This window comes from Somniosus microcephalus, chromosome 13, assembly GCF_052327205.1.
Source record: "Somniosus microcephalus isolate GS21.2 chromosome 13, FLI_Smic_1.0, whole genome shotgun sequence".
Taxonomy (NCBI): Eukaryota; Metazoa; Chordata; class Chondrichthyes; order Squaliformes; family Somniosidae; genus Somniosus; species Somniosus microcephalus.
This window is the reverse complement of record NC_140999.1, coordinates 151,362,904-151,379,643: the sequence shown is the minus strand read 5'-3', so window position 1 is coordinate 151,379,643 and position 16,740 is coordinate 151,362,904. Positions and strand designations below refer to the sequence as shown.

General features: G+C 43.7%; 1 protein-coding gene across 1 annotated transcript in view; it reads right to left on the bottom strand.

Moving 5' to 3' along the window:
* Window positions 1-9,561: 9,561 nt before the first annotated feature.
* LOC147108665 (serine incorporator 1-like) overlaps window positions 9,562-16,740 on the bottom strand; it is a 30,511-nt gene continuing 23,332 nt past the window's right edge. Inside the window, exons 7-10 of the mRNA XM_086005360.1 lie at window positions 16,240-16,330; window positions 15,566-15,749; window positions 11,792-12,022; window positions 9,562-10,490 (exon numbers count right to left, since the gene is read on the bottom strand). Of these exons, the coding sequence (XP_085861486.1) occupies window positions 10,352-10,490; window positions 11,792-12,022; window positions 15,566-15,749; window positions 16,240-16,330 (645 nt within the window). The 3' untranslated portion in view covers window positions 9,562-10,351. The remainder of the gene's footprint in view (window positions 10,491-11,791; window positions 12,023-15,565; window positions 15,750-16,239; window positions 16,331-16,740) is intronic.

Here is a 16,740-nt window from a genome sequence, read left to right as displayed (position 1 = left end):
GGCAAAGCTGAATGGCATTTATTTTAATGCAAGGAGTCTTGCGAATAAGGTGGATAAACTGAAGCTGTTGATGAACACATGGGAGTATGATATTGTTGCTATCACGGAGACATGGTTGTGGGAGGGGCAAGACTGATAGCTCAATATTCCGGGGTATAGAATCTTCAGGCGAGACGGGGGGGTAAAAAGAGGAGGGGGTGTCGCAATATTAATTAATAAGGAGTCAATTACTGCTGTAAGGAGGGATGATATATTAACAGGTTCCTCTAATGAGGCCATATGGGTAGAACTTAAAAACAAAAAGGGGGCAAGCACTTTGCTGGGAGTGTACTATAGGCCCCCAAACAAATCTCAGAGAAGTGTGCAAATAATAGGGTAATAATAGTGGGGAATTTCAACTTCCCCAATATTAACTGGGATAGTCAGAGTGTGAAAGGCTTAGAGGGTGCAGAATTCTTAAAGTGCATCCAGGAGAGCTTTTTGAGCCAGCATGTAGAAAGCCCTACAAGAGAGAGGGCGGTACTGCACCTAATTCTAGGGAATGTGGCCGGGCAAGTGGTGGAAGTGTTAGTAGGTGAGCACTTTGGTGACAGTGACCATAATTCGGTGAGATGTAAGGTAGTCATGGAAAAGGACAAGGATGGACCGGAAATAAAGGTTCTAAATTGGGGGAAGGCCGATTTTAATATGATAAGGCAGGATCTGGCCAATGTGGACTGGGATCAGCTACTTGAAGGAAAATCCACATCAGAGCAATGGGAGTCTTTCAGAAAGGAAATTGAGAGAGTACAATGGCAATATGTTCCCGTAAAGGTCAAGGGTGGGACCAACAAGCCCAGGGAACCTTGGATGTCAAGGGATATACGAGGATGGATTAGGAAAAAAAGGGGGGCTTTTGGCAGATACAAAGGACTAATGACAGAGGAAGCCCTAGAGGAGTATAAAAAGTGCAGGGGGATACTTAAAAAAGAAATTAGGAGAGCGAGGAGTGGCCATGAAATAACACTGGCGAGCAAAATAAAGGAAAATCCTAAGGTGTTTTATAAGTATATTAAGGGCAAGAGGATAACTAGGGAAAGAGTAGGGCCCATTAGGGATCAAAGTGGCAAGCTGTGTGTAGAGCCAGAAGATGTAGGTGGGGTTTTAAATGAATTTTTTGTATCTGTGTTCACTATGGAGAAGGACGATGTGGACATAGAAATCGGGCAGGGGGACTGTGATATACTTGAATATATTAGCATCGAGAGGGAGGAGGTACTAGCGGTTTTAGCAGGCCAAAAAGTGGATAAATCCCCAGGCCCGGACGAGATGTATCCCAGGCTACTATGTGAGGCAAAGGAGGAGATTGCAGGGGCTCTGACACAAATTTTCAGAACCTCTCTGGCCACAGGGGATGTGCCAGAGGACTGGAGAACAGCTAACATAGTACCATTATTCAAGGGTAGTAGGGATAAACCAGGGAATTACAGGCCAGTGAGCCTAACATCAGTGGTAGGGAAATTATTGGAAAAAATTCTGAGGGACAGAATTAGTCTCCACTTGGAGAGGCAAGGATTAATTAGGGCTAGCCAGCATGGCTTTGTCAAGGGAAGATCATGTCTGACCAATTTAATTGAATTTTGAGAGGGGGTGACTAGGTGTGTGGATGAGGGTAGTGCAGCGGATGTGGTTTACATGGATTTCAGTAAGGCTTTTGATAAAGTCCCACATAGGAGACTGGTCAGGAAGGTAAGAGCCCATGGGATCCAGGGTGCCTTGGCACATTGGATCCAAAACTGGCTTAGTGGCAGAAGGTGATGGTGGAAGGTTGTTTTTGTGACTGGAAGCCTGTGTCCAGTGGGGTACCGCAGGGATCGGTGCTGGGTCCCTTGCTGTTTGTGGTCTACATTAATGATTTGGATGTGAATGTAAAAGGTATGATCAGTAAGTTCGCAGATGACACGAAAATTGGTGGGGTGGTAAATAGCGAGGAGGGAAGTCTCAGGCTACAGGACGATATAGATGGGTTGGTCAGATGGGCGGAACAGTGGCAAATGGAATTTAACCCTAAAAAGTGTGAGGTGATGCATTTTGGACGGATTAACAAGGCAAGGGAATACACAATGAATGGTAAGACCCTAGGAAAGACAGAGGATCAGAGGGACCTTGGTGTGCATGTACATAGATCCCTGAAGGCAGCAGAACAGGTGGATAAGGTGGTTAAAAAGGCATATGGGATACTTATATTCTATGCCTCGGCTAATGAAGGCAAGAGCAGGGAGGTTATGATGGAGCTGTACAAAACGCTGGTTAGGCCACAGCTGGAATACTGTGTGCAGTTCTGGTTGCCACACTATAGGAAGGATGTGATTGCTTTGGAGAGGGTGCAGAGGAGATTTACCAGGATGTTACCTGGGCTGGAGCGCTTCAGCTATGAAGAAAGACTGGACAGGCTGGGGTTGTTTTCCTTGGAGCAGAGAAGGCGGAGGGGGGACCTGATTGAGGTGTACAAAATTATGAGGGGCATAGATAGGGTAGAAAGAAAGGAACTTTTCCCCTTAGTAGAGGGGTCAATAACAAGGGGGCATAGATTCAAGGTAAGGGGCAGGAGGTTTAGAGGGGATTTGAGGAAAAACTTTTTCACCCAGAGGGTGGTTGGAATCTGGAACTCACTGCCTGAAAGGGTGGTAGAGGCAGGAACCCTCACAACATTCAAGAAGCATTTGGATGAGCACTTGAAAGGCCATTGCATACAAGGCTACAGACCAAATGCTGGAAAATGGGATTAGACAGGGCTTGATGGCCGGCGCGGACGCGATGGGCCGAAGGGCCTCTTTCTGTGCTGTATAACTCTATGACTATCTATGACTCTAAACTCAGAGAGCCAAAGTACATGAATAAAACAGTACATGCCCACAGCAACACAAAAGAAAGAACATGGCCCAACAGGAAACAACAATCAAACAGCAGTCCAAAACCAGAGAGATTTCCAAAACGTTTTACATTTTTAAACTGGTTTCAAGGCAATCCCAAAACCAGTTAAAGGCCAATTAAGAATAGATGGACCATCCCCGAAGCTCGTTAAAGTTAGATGGGCCATCCCCGAAGCTCGTTAAAGTTTTAAAACATATTAAAAATAACGAGCCCGCCAAAACTTAACAAAGAAACCAGAGATTTGGCGGTCAGATAAGCCAGGCCTCAAACCAGTATAATTGAGGCCTGCTTGTCCAGTGAATCAGTTCAGTGCAGTCAGCTCAGTTGGTTCCAGTAAGATCGGAGAAGTTCAGTTCAGCCATCCAACAGTAAGATCATCATCAGAGCACGAGTTCAGTACAGGAGAGAAAGTCGGAGAATCGGAGACTTGAAGGAAGAAGGAAAAGAAAGTCACAACAACCAAAGGCTTCAAGAAACCAACAACTACCAATATTACCACCAACCAGGTAATACTGGGCCACCGCGACCAACAAGAAACCAACCACCAAAAATTCAAAAATCAAAACTTGTTCCCACTCTACAAGCTAGTCTGACTTACCCCTGGGTAAGATTTTGACACAAAAGACCCTAAAACTTAGCCTAACCAAAGGAAATTGGGTACTTACCCAATACATCCAAACTACGCAGCTAACCGCAACAGCGGACAAACCCAAACTGAAGACCCAACGCAGGTGCAGTCTTCTACCATGTCCGGGGTACGGCAGACCCCAACCGCCACAACTAAGGAGAACCCCGAAATCACGAACCTCTACAATCTGTCAAGAAAGTCGTTTGGTGAGCATTTCCTGGTCCTCTGGTTTTCAACCTAGTTAGGTTATTGGGGTTGGGAGGGTAAGGGATTTTGTCTATTGTAATTCTCCCTCGCATATTCTGAGTGTTCCCCACCCTTTTAGAGCACAAGTTTTATTGTACTGTGTATTTTCCTGTCTCAAAATAAAGATCTCAATTCTTTTGACCAACCCAGGTGTCTGTTGCAAGTTCATTACAACCCCCAAATAATTCCAAAGTCTAGAACAAAAAGGGAGTGGGAGCGATTCAAACCGCTCAAGGGAGTCAGAGGTGAAGCTGGCCAAACCCACACCACCACCCCTTACATCTGCCCTTGTTGAAAGTAGACTCCCGAGGTATGGAAAGTGGTCCACGTTGTCTAAGGCCTCATCATGGATTTTGTTAATCGGGGAGCAGTACTGTTTGGTGGGGGCAGGTTGATAGAGGACTTTTGTCTTGCGGATGTTTAGTGTAAGGCCTATGCTCTCATACACTTCGGTGAAGGTGTTGACGATGGTTTGAAGTTCGAGAGTGTGTGCAGACGCAAGCGTCATCTGCATACTGTAATTCGATGACAGAGGATGGGACGACCTTGGATCCGGACTGGAGGCGACGGAGGTTGAACAGTTTCCCGTTTGTTCTGTAGATTAGCTCCACTCCAGCGGGGAGCTTACGGAGGGGGAGATTCTGCATTGCAGCCAGGAAGATCGAGAAGAGCGTTGGTGCGATGACACAGCCTTGCTTGACCCCGGTCCATACGTGAATTGGGTCTGTGGTGGATCTGTTGGTCAGGATCACGGCTTGCATGTCGTCGTGAAGCTGGCAGAGGATGGTGACAAACTTTTGAGGGCAGCTGAATTTGAGGAGGACACTCCATAATCCCTCATGGTTGACAGTGTCAAAGGCCTTTGGTGAGGTCAAAGAAGGCCTTGTACAGCGGTTGGTGCTGTTCCCTGCATTTCTCTTGAAGTTGACACGCGGTGAAGATCATGTCCATTGTGCCCCTTAGTGGACAGAATCCGCATTTCGACTCTGGGAGGAGCTCTTCAGCCACTGGGAAAAGGCAATTGAGGAAGATTCTTGCGATGACTTTCCCTGTAGCAGACAGCAGGGAGACTCCTCTGTAATTACCGCAAATGGACTTGTCACCTTTCTTGAAGATGGTCACGATTACGGCGTCTCTGAGATCCCCTGGCATGCTCTCCTCCTTCCAAATAAGAGAAATGAGTTAATGTATTCGCGCCAATAGTGCTTCTTTGCCATGTTTTAGCGCCTCGGAGGGGATTTCATCTGCTCCCGAGACCTCCTTGTTCTTCAGTTGTCGGATGGCCTTTTCAACCTCATGCCAGGCTGGGGTTGTGCTGAGGTGGTGGCAGGTAGCATGCTGCGGGATGGAGTTGAGGGCACTCGTGTCGAAGACAGAGTTTCGGTTAAGGAGATCTTCGAAGTGCTCCTGCCAGCGGGCAGTGACTGCCTCTCTATCCTTGATGAGTATCGCTCCGTTCTTGGCCCGCAGTGGGGTAGGACCTTGGGTGCTTGGGCCATACGTCGTCTTGACTGCGCTAAAGAATCCAAGCACGTCGCAGTCGTCGGCTAGCTGGATCTCCTGCGCTTTCTCCACCCACCATCTGTTCTTTAGGTCGCGAGTTTTTTGTTGGACCTCGGCCTTTAGGAGTCTGTAGAGCTGCTTTCTTGCTCTCAAGTTCTGTTGCTGTTTCCAATTCAGGAATGCCTTGTGCTTGCGGCTTATTAGCTCCTGGATATCCTGGTCGTTCTCATCAAACCAGTCTTGGTGTTGCCTGATCGAGTGAACGAGCATCTCTTCACAGGTGCTGATTATGGAGGCCTTGAGTGCAGACCAGGCGCTGTGGACACTCTATGGGCTCAATTTTGTCAATGCGGAGCTTTTGGAGGCGGGACTCCCACTTTTTGGGTTGTAGTCCCGCCTCCATCAACTTGTGGCCAACCCACGCTATTTTCCCTTGATTGACCTTGTTAAGCCCGTCCAGCAGGCTCAGCAGGCCAATTAAGGGACACTGATTACTGGTGACATCAGCGATTGACATTTCATCTGTCAAGAGCTTTTGACAGATGAAAAATCAGCGTTTGACAGCTCTGTGAAGCTGTCAAACACGGACAATCTGTCTTCTAACTTGAGTCCTTCTACTCAGACTCAGTTAGAGAGCTCTCCAGACCAGAAAGCAGAGGCTCCAGCTTTTGACAGTTCAGCGGCCATTCTGCTTTCTGTGCCGGTGAACTGAGGGACTCCCGAGAACTGAAGGAAGCCTGCAGGAGAAAGTAAAGGTAAGTAAAACTTATTAAAACACTTTACACTTACCTCACACACTTACCTCTGCACACATGCACCCATCACTCACCTGCGCAAGAGACATCTCGACCCCTCCAACCCCTGCAGACCGACGGTCCGCCTCGCTAACTTGGCGTGGTTCGGAGCCGTCGGACAGCCCACACTTCAGGTCTAAAAATAGGGATTAGGCAAAAAACTGCCTGTTAACTACCTGTTAACAGGCAGTTAATTGGCATTAATCCCCTTTCTGCCTCAGGGAGGCGCTCCCAGCACGTCGGGTACCCGCCTCCTGGGACATTGGCACGGAGGTGGGTTGGGGTCGGGATGGGTTCCTGCCCCCCAATTCTGCAATTTTCCCACCACTCCCGCCTCCAAACCCACCTCCTCGGGGCTTGGAAAATCAAGCCCTCTGTCTCTGAATCACTGGGAGTCATCAGGTTGGTTGTGAGACACAGGCCAAATAGGGCTTTCTTATGGGGGTCTTTGAGTGCTCCAGCGTTGATTTTCCTGCGGCATTGCTTCTGTTGCCACCGCTGTTTTGGGGCTACGTTGATGGAGATGACAGAGCGGATTAGGCGGTGGTCTGTCCAGCTGTAAAGAGGTCGGGACCCAGGAGCGAGGATGGCACCCGGGGGTGAGGACAGGGCCCAGGGGAGAGGTCAAGGCCCCGTCCTCGCATCGAGGTCGATGAATTATATATTTAATGCCTTGCAGACTCAATAGTATTTCAAAATGAGAATATCAACCTCTCCCACCTAAATAAAATTTTACAAAATAAAATTAATTTTATACAAAATAATGCAAGAATCTATGATGCTTTAAATGAGTTGAGATTGAATAATTTAATCCAGATCATAGAGGTTGAGAGCACTCCCACAATTGGTATTGTTACTACCATTTGCACGCTTGAGAATATAGTTGTGACAGATTTTCCTAATTGGTGTTGTATAAGCCATCCCTAATTTACCATACACACTTTTCTTAAATGAGATTAAAAATGTAAAAGCAATTTTAAAAAAGCAGGCAGATGGTCTAATTTAGTATACAAAAGCAGAACTCAGAAATGTGTTACATATATCACAATGGAACACAGCAGCTCCCTCTAAATTCAGGTTAATTCTACATAAATTTGTCATCTCAACATGCACTTATTCAAAATCTTTTCAACCTTAAACAAAATTCCTGTTTTTTCTAAAAAGAATCAATCATTAATATGACTCATGACAATCCAAGTTTGACATTGAAGCAAAATCAAGTTTTAAAAAATAAAATGCAAACACATCACTTGTGTAGTTAAGAAACCGTGGTCAACAAATGGCATAAGAGACAGTATCAAGCTAAGAGGAAAGGCGAACACGAATGCAAGGAAAAATGGAAATCCGGCAAAGTGGGAGAGCTGTGAAAAGCAACAAAGGGATACAAAGAAAGTAATATGAGGTGCAAAAATGAAATCTGAAAAAATAAACCTGCAAAGGCTATCAAAGCTAACAGCACAGGTTTTATAAATATAATGGCCCGTAATTTGCGGTCGGCAGGATGGCGGATTGGCAGCATTCATCATCATTCCACCTTTGAAACTTCGGGATTTGGCGCCTGCGGAAATCCCGAAGTTGAGGTCGGTCATTGACAGCTCTGAAACAGGCTGCGCTGTGCCCCCCCTCCACACAGCCGGCAATCTGTGTAATCAACCAAATCATTGTAACTGACAAAAACGTCGGCTCTTCTGCAGTAAGTACGCTGTTAAATTCCCCACTAAAAGTTAGACCCAAAGCGATTAGGTGTAACTAGGGTTTTGACAGCGTTAGTACTGCTAAATAAATGTTGTCCATTTTAATAAAAATTTAAATGAAGAAACTTTTCTAAAAACATTTTTCAGGTTTGCCTTTTCCCCATGCGAGAGCCCCAATCTTTCTTTTGCTCGAACTATTTTAAAAAGTTAGAATTTTAAGAGCTTACTCACTTCCTTGTTTGCTGTGTGAGAATTCTGCCTTTTGATTGGCTGCTTAGACAGCCTGTTGATGTCACAGCACTTTGCACAAGGGGTTCCCCACTAGAGTTTGTTGATTTGAATTGAAGGTCGGAAATTCCGAAGTTCACGACACAGGGAGCGTGAGATCCTTGTGTGAAGTGTACTTCGGGGCCAGCAGCACGCCTTCGCTTCGCTGCTGACTGCAAATTCCAGGCCATTGAGAAAGAAAGTGGTCCCTTGGCAGCATCATGTGCAAGAACGGGGCCAGCTTTCACATGTCTGTTGATGCTACCCAGCTCTACCTATTCACCACTTCTCAACCCCTCGACTGCATTCGTCCTGTTTTAGAAGTGTCGCAACTTTTTCCACTTCAACATTGAGAAAGCAAATCTATCGTCTCCAGACGCCAGCACAGACACTGCGCCCTGGCTACTGATGTGATCTCCCTAACTAGCCACTTTCTCAAACTTAACCAGTTTGTTCACAAGCTTAGCGTCTTGTTTGACCCTGGGTTTTAACTCCATCACCAAGACCACTTACTTCCACCACAACTTTTCCCCAGCTCCACCAATGTAGCTCTTATAGTTATCTTTGACATATCCAGACTCAGCTATTCAAACATTCTCCTTGCTGGCTTTCCATCCTCCACACACTCCAATTTGTCCAAAATTCTACTGCATGTGTCCTGTCCTTCACTAAGTCCCACTCACCCATCACCCTGTCCTCACTGATCTACATTTGGCTCACCATTCCCAACACATAAATCCCTTCAAAGACTAGCCTGTCCAATTTCTGCAATCGCCTCTACCCCGTATCAGTTTCTGAACACTCCATTCTTTAAACTCCAAACTAATGTATGTTCCTCCCCCGCCCTTCCCACCGCTGCAACATTGATGGTAGAGCTTTCAGCTGTCTTTGTCCTACTCTCTGGAACTCCCTCCCCAAACTTCTCTACCTCCACACCTTTAAATGTCCATCTCTTTCATCAAGCTTTTAGTTATCCCTTCTCATCTCTTCCTTCCTGGTCTGGCATCCATTTCCTTACATCTATTTGTGAAGTGCCTTGAGATGTTTCTTTATGTTAAACTTTAGGCACTATATAAATGGAGTTATTATTGTTATCCAACCATAGGTATACACAGCAGTGCTGTCAATCAAGTATAATGAAATAAAAATAATGAGGTTGATTGACTTGCTCAGCTTTTTTACAGCCTTAAGGCACTGCCAGGGAATAAGAAGTTTCTCCCAAAAGATAGAAGAAATATTTCAACTCCCTTTCGTTTCCCTCCCTTAAAAAATTTGCGTGGGATGGGGAAACAGTACCTTTTTTTCTTAACCTTCATAAGGACTTTTAATACCAGTTTAATCTTACACAAATAACAGACTGTTCTGTCAAAAAATAAGATTATCCTGCCTCAAATAGTAGTAGAGACTGAAAAATTAAACTAATAGCATTCAATAAGCTTGTTCAATCATGAATAAGAACTCTTTCAGTTATAAATTTTGGAGAAAACAAAATGAGAAAAATGACACACACACACAATCACATTTATTCTCCAGAACTTTAATAGTGCTAAATGCTTAATACAGCTTTGGTTAGGATAATTTAGCATTCATCCTTTCTATACAATTTTTAACAAACTCTTTACAGACCAGATTATTTGGACTAGGCTTCATTTGCAGCATGCATGAGACATTATGCTCACTCTTTTATTGGCCTGTTTCTATCCATAATGCTCACTACCAGCCATACAAGACAAATTAAATATTCGGTACGAGTCACTATTTGATGCTAATTTTTTTTAGGTCTTGTTGGTACAGAGGAGTGACATGTTTATTAACTGTAACACCTATGCGATTTATGTAATGCACAAAAATAAGGACACAATTTTTAATGATACATTAATAAAAGCTTCAATTTAAGAAAAAAGGCCAAGTGGAGTATGAACGCATAGAACAGAACAGCTAGCCTCTGAAAAACAGTATTACGTGCTTTGTGGAAACTGTAACGAGCTTCTAATCAACATTGCTTTACAATCTATGATAGACAACCTAAATTAAGAGTTTTAAAATTGCACCCCCCCCCCCCCCTTCCCCTTCTTATAGCTTTCAATAGGATGCAACAAGTGCATATTACTCATCTGGAGATAATAACATTAAGGCTAAAAACATTGTTTCTTGTTTTATGCAATGATTCAGTGCAATAGGCCCCATAAATGTTCTTCGGTATGCAATGCTTTTTAAAAAAAAAAATCAATAGCTATACCATTTGGTTTCACGTTAGATGGATTTTGTTTAATTCAGCAACCATGGTCAAATGAGAACACAGCACTCTACTCAAAGTCACGGTTACTAAGAATAAGAGGTGCTACCAATGTCCAGACATACAACAGAAGGCAGACCCAGCTTGATGTGATTTTCACCCACACAGAGGGCCATTTGCTCGTCATTGTCGTGTAGTCGGCATCAGGGCTGTAGAGGAAAGAAAAAGCAAAAGCAAAAATAAAAAGTTGCTAGTAGCTTTTCAATCATTCCCAAAACAAGCAAAGGGATGTCATCACTGGAGAAGGAGAACATTTCCACTCTGCATATCCAATGTTACCATCACAAGATTACAAATAATATACAATAGCTTGGACAGATAGAGTAAAGTATTCAAATGTTAGAAGATTCAGCATTCATCCATGTGTTAAAAGGCAACAATTCACTGAACATTATTGAAAACTCTTTCTATCTAACTTGAGATAGGAGACTTCTTTAAAAGAAACTTGCTTAATGAGGGAATGACTCTTTTGTTTTGAGGTGCAAGGAAACTGCCTGAACCAGATATATCTATGTGCCAGCCCTCATACTTTTAGTCAATTTGGGAAACTGCAGTAAGTAAGGACTCTGGGCAGAGAGCTTCTATTTTGCTTCCTCTGAAACCCTGGAAATAAGGACTCGAACCAAATTAAATACTGAATTTATATTTTCATTTGCACAATTTATTTCTTGTAATTAGCTTTAATTAGTAGTTTTAGCCTGAGCTTACATGGTCTGTCAGCGTAGCGTTTTTCCACCTATCAGAGATCAGCAGTATATGGAGCCATCCTGAGGTAAAGGGCACAAACCTAAGTCCCAGAGCTAAAAAGGGGATAATGTTTGCACAATATAGACTTTCCAGTAACTAATGATCTGAATAAACTTCAATCAAGTTATTTGCAAATTGGATATTTAGTCTTGGATTGTGTGAAGAATTTGTTGGCCAACCACAAACAGTATTGGTGAACCACATTTTATTCCCAACACCAAAATCAATATTATCTGAAGAAAACCAACCAAAATAGACGTAAGAACAACATAAGAACACAAGAATTAGGGGCAGGAGCAGGAGTAGGCCATAGGCCCTTCAAGCCTGCTCCGTCATTCAATAAGATCATGGCTGATCTTCGACCTCAACTCCAGTTTCCTGCCCTATCCCCGTATCCCTTGATTCCCCTAGAGTCCAAAAATATATCTATCTCAGTCTTGAATATACTCAACTCAGCATCCACAGCCCTTTGGGGTAGAGAATTCTAAAAATTCACAACCCTCCGAGTGAAGAAATTCCTCCTCATCTCAGACTTAAATGGCCGACCCCTTACCCTGAGCCTATGCCCCATAGTTCTAGACTCTCCAGCCTGGGGAAACAACCTCTCAGCATCTAGACCAGATTAACTGCATTAAATGTAATACCTAGAAATAATTCACCCTTTGAAAAAGTGGAGGGCCTTTGCTGTAATGCAATTACTTACCTGTACCAGTTTGTCAGTGTCATCATAATGTAGAGTGAAGCCAGGAAAAGCATGAAATGGAAGAATGAATAGCTATACTGGACGGCATCCTGCTCATTGTCATGGGCTCTCCGTACTCCATCTCCTTCCTCAACGTCAACAGCATTTCCAGCCAAGGAGTCATCCAACATGACCGTTTCACTGCCTGAGAGTGTTAGCTTATTCACCTGACTGTTGTTCGAGGAACGAATGCTGCAAATATAAAATTACAATGATCAAAAATTACTCATTTCAGCTGGAATGCATGCAGTAACAGCCCCAATATTAAACTAAGCAAATTTAGGAGAGCTAAGATTAGCGGCTCTTGACATCAAAGAAGCATCCGACTAGGTACAGAACCAAGGCACCCCTGCAAAAGTGAGGTCAGTGGTAGTCAAAAGGGAAAACCTTCCAGTGGTTAGAGTCATACCTAACTCAGAATGGAAGGTAGTTGCAGTTGTCAGAGGCCAACTACTGGAGCCCCAGGAAATCTCTGCAAGAGTTTCTCAGGGACCAGTCCAACCATCTTCAGCTGTTTCATAAATGACCTTACCTCCATCATAAGGACAGGAGTGGGACTGTTCACTGATGATTCAGTGTTCAGCTCCATTCACAACCATTCAAATAATGAAGCATTCCATGGCAGCCTACAGCAGGACCTGGTAACATCCAATATGGGCTGACAAGTTCCAGGTAACATTCATGTAACAGAATTGTCAGACAATGCCCATCTCTATCAAGAGAAGACCCAATTAGTTCCCCCCGACCTTCAACAGCATCATCATTGTCAAGCCCATCATTATCAATATCCCGGGGGGGGTCACCATTGACCAGAAGCTTAACTGGACCAGCCATATGAACACTGTGGTTACAAGGACAGAAGCTGGATACTCTGTAATGAATGGCTCACTCCCTAATCTCCAAAGCCCCTCCACAAGCTACAAGACTCAAGTCAAAAGTGGATGGAATATTCACTAATGGCATGGATGGGTACAGCGGCAACAATTCAAGAAATTCAACATCATCCAGGAAAGAGCAGTTTGCCCGACTGATGCCCCTGCTACTAGACTCGATATTCAGCCCTCCATCTCCAGAGTACATGCCGCAGCAACAGATTTTAATTTTCACATAGACTGGGAGATGCTCAACAGCTCAAGTCGCAAAGGCAAGAATTTCTAGAGTATATCCAGGAGAGTTTTCTGAAACAATGAGGGGAAATTTTAACCCCTCCACAATGGGATGGAGAGGTTCGAAAGGGGGTGGGGGGGTTAAATCAAATTTGGGAAACACGCCGCCAACTTCCTGTTTCCGTTTTGACCGCGTTGGGTTTCGGGGCATGTGAGTAACACGCTCTGCAGAGGCGGGTCTGTAATTATAATATTTAAATGAGGCTCTGTTCCTGATATTTTGGCGGTGATTTGAATTTAACAACTCCTGCATGGGTTACCCAGGGCTCGGGAAAACCGGCAGCTAAAGGGAGGCTGGAGGAGCCAGATCCAGCAGGTATGGGCTTTTTATAGCACAGCTTGTGGGCCAGGAGGAGTAGCAGTGATTTCCCCCGGCCCGTCAAGCAAATCTTCTGCCGCGACCACCCCCCACCACCCCCTTTCAAACCTGCGATCTCGCCCAGACCCCTCCCTCCTGCCGGTCTAACTAACCCTCCAAGCCCACAATCTTTCCCAAGGCCCCCTCCCTCCCGATTGCCGGTCCGATCCCGCCCACCAACCCCGCGATCTTTGCTGCTGGGGACGGTCTGCAGCTGCAGCCTTCTACCGCTGGCTTTCCCATGCAGCAGTCGGCCAGCCTGTCAATCTGGCTGGCTGCCAGGCGGGAAAAGGAGTAAAAAAATGATAATGAGGTTCTGCTGCTAAATTTGGCAAGACCTCCGCATTCCCAGGATTTCCGAGTTTCCCTCCACCCCTTAAATATCGGGACCAATATGTTTTAGAACTGACAAGGGAACAAGCCATGCTAGATTTAGTAAAGAGTAATGAGCCGGAGTTAATTAATAACCTGACAGTAAGGGAGCATCTTGCAAACAGTGACCTTAACATGATAAGAATTTGACATTTAGTTTGAGATGGGGAAAGATCACACACAAACCAAGGTTTTAAACTTAAATAAGGCTGATGTTGAAGAAATGAGCCGTAAACTGAACACATTAAGCTGGGCTGAGTTGTTAACAGATAAACCGACAGAAAAACAGACACTAAAGGAAGTGGCTTACACAAATGACAAGAAAAGTGGTAATCCAGCAGACTGGAAGAAATATAGAAAACAACAAAGAGACACAAAGAAAATATTAAGAGCTACAAAAAGGGAATATGAAAAAAACGCAAGTACTATCAAGGCTAATAGGGGTTATGGGAGATATGGGCCCATCAAAGACAGATGCGGGTGATACTGTAATAGACCTGGTAATGGAAGATTTATTAAATGAGTACTTTGTATCCATTTTCACAATAGAGGAAGAGGTTAAAATATCAGTGATAGAAGGGAAACTAAAAATAAACCAAGGGGAGGAACTAATTGGATTCGATACAAATAAAAAAAAAGGTAATGGAGAAAATAAATGGGACTTGGGATAGATAAATCTCCAGGAACTGATGGTTTCCACCCCAGGCTATTAAAAGAAGTAAGTGAGGAAATTGCAGAAGTGTTTGTCATGATTTTTGAAAGCTCTCTTGATACAGGAATTGTGCCGTTAGATTGGAAATTTGCTATTATTTAAAAACAGTGGGAGAGAAACCAGCTAACTACAGGCCTATTAGTTTAACAGCAGCTGTGGGGAAGCTACTAGAATCTGTCATTAGGGATAGAATGACCGAGCACGAACAAACTGGAGCTGATCAGAGAGAGCTTTGTTAAGACAAGTCATGTCTGACTAATCTGGTTGATTCTTTTTGAGGAGGTCACTAATAAGGTAGATAAGAGAATGTCTATGGATGTTATCTACATGGATTCCAGAAGGGATTCGATAAGGTTCCACACAAGAGATTATTAGCAAAAATAAGAGTGTACAGATTGGAGTTAGCCTCTGACTTGAGTTGGAAATTGGTTAGGAAGTAGGAGACAGAGAGTGGGAATAAAGAGTATGTACTCGGATTGGTGGGATGTGACAAGTAGTGTTCCCCAGAGATCTGTTCTGGGGCCTCAACTACCTCCCTGATCGTCCCCACTCCCGGCCACCGCTACCCTCCTGATCGACTCCCTCTTCTGTCCCCTTTAAGGACTTACCTGAGGGCCACTGCCAGCGACACTATCGTCGAGGCCTCTTCTCCGGCAAGCTGCTTGAGTACACCCATTAGGTGTCCGCAGCTCGCTGGTCTGATGATGAGGTCCAATATTAGATGTGCCTCAGTCATTCAAGCGCAGGGATCATTCTTGGCACCCAATGCATTTTTACCCTATTATTTCTCAGAATATATCCCTCAGGCCTACCTATTTCAAAATGGCTGTGCTTAATATGGATACATTTACAATCCCTTCTGGTGTGAACTTACCTTTCCTTCATGTTCTGCCGCAGCTGGAATCCATCCCTACAACTAACGTTTTTGAGCTAAATGGTCATCTCTAAGAATGGGGACATTTAGATTGCTTCAGGCTAGGTGCATTACCCATCCAACCCAATTCTAGCAGTCACATACAATACCATTAAACAACTGAATGAAAAATAAGTTAACATATTAAATAATCTGCCTAGTATAAACAATCTCCAATAATAATGTGGCTTAAACATTCCTGCCCAGACCATACCTTGAATATAATAGACACAGAATGAAGAGGGCGAGTCCAATAATACTCTGTGCATCCCACCACTGCAGTGAGATTGGAGGTGAAGGTGTTACATGTATTAAAGGTTCACTTCTATTGGCTGGACTCAATGTAGGAGAGGCTAATTGTTTAATAAGGTTCAGAAGGCTAGGATTGCATTGTCGGTCTGAAAAATAAAGCACGAGATCTTACTTTAAAACACTGCAATGTCTTGGTCTACAAATTATTCTAATTTTAGGTGGATGTGCACATGAGCAATGCTTTTACAGCTGATTATTCAGCTTCTACAGTTTAGGTTTCATTAGTTAGGAGCTCTAATGATTAACACCCTAGAAAACTTTTCTATAGAAAGAATATATTTGGTAAGTTACCTGGACTGAAAAAACAGACAGATTAAAAATTGACATTACCCACAACATGGTCTGCACTTCAATAAAGGTCTTTTTTTTTTTTTTTTAAATAGAAAAATATTTACGTAATCCATTTTGCAATTAGGAATTTCATTTCATTTGAATTGTGATATCAACTCAAAAAAAAATCAGCTTTATTTAAAAGTATCATATTTAGTGTCACAAGCTAAGTCCACATGCCAAACACATATCATTTCACTCAAGTATCACATTAACCACCCTTCTGTAAAACATGTGAGGGCTTACCGGGTTCATTAGACATTGCAGACCATGTGAGATACATAGTATACAGTGTGATGATTGAAGACTGAAGGAGACCAGACCGAGGTTGCGCTTCCTATAAATAAAACATTTAAAATAATAGATTATAAAAAATATTTGTGACAGCGCTTAAATATTTTAAACCCAACAGAATAACTTTTCACTTTAAAAAAAAAAGTTACTGGAACCAAAGCAGAGGTAGTGGAGATACTTGATAGGATAAATATTGATAAAGAGAAGGTATTAGAAAGGCTGGCTGTACTTAAAGTAGATAAGTCACCAGGAGCGGATGGGATGCATCCTAAGATGCTGAGGGAATTGAGGAAGGAAATTGCAGAGGTACTGGCCATAATATTTCAATCCTCCTTAGATATGGGGGTGGTGCCAGAGAACTGGAGAATTGCAAATGTTACACCATTGTTCAAAAAAGGGTGTAAAGATAAACCCAGCAACTATAGGCCAGTCAGATTGACCTCGGTAGTGGGG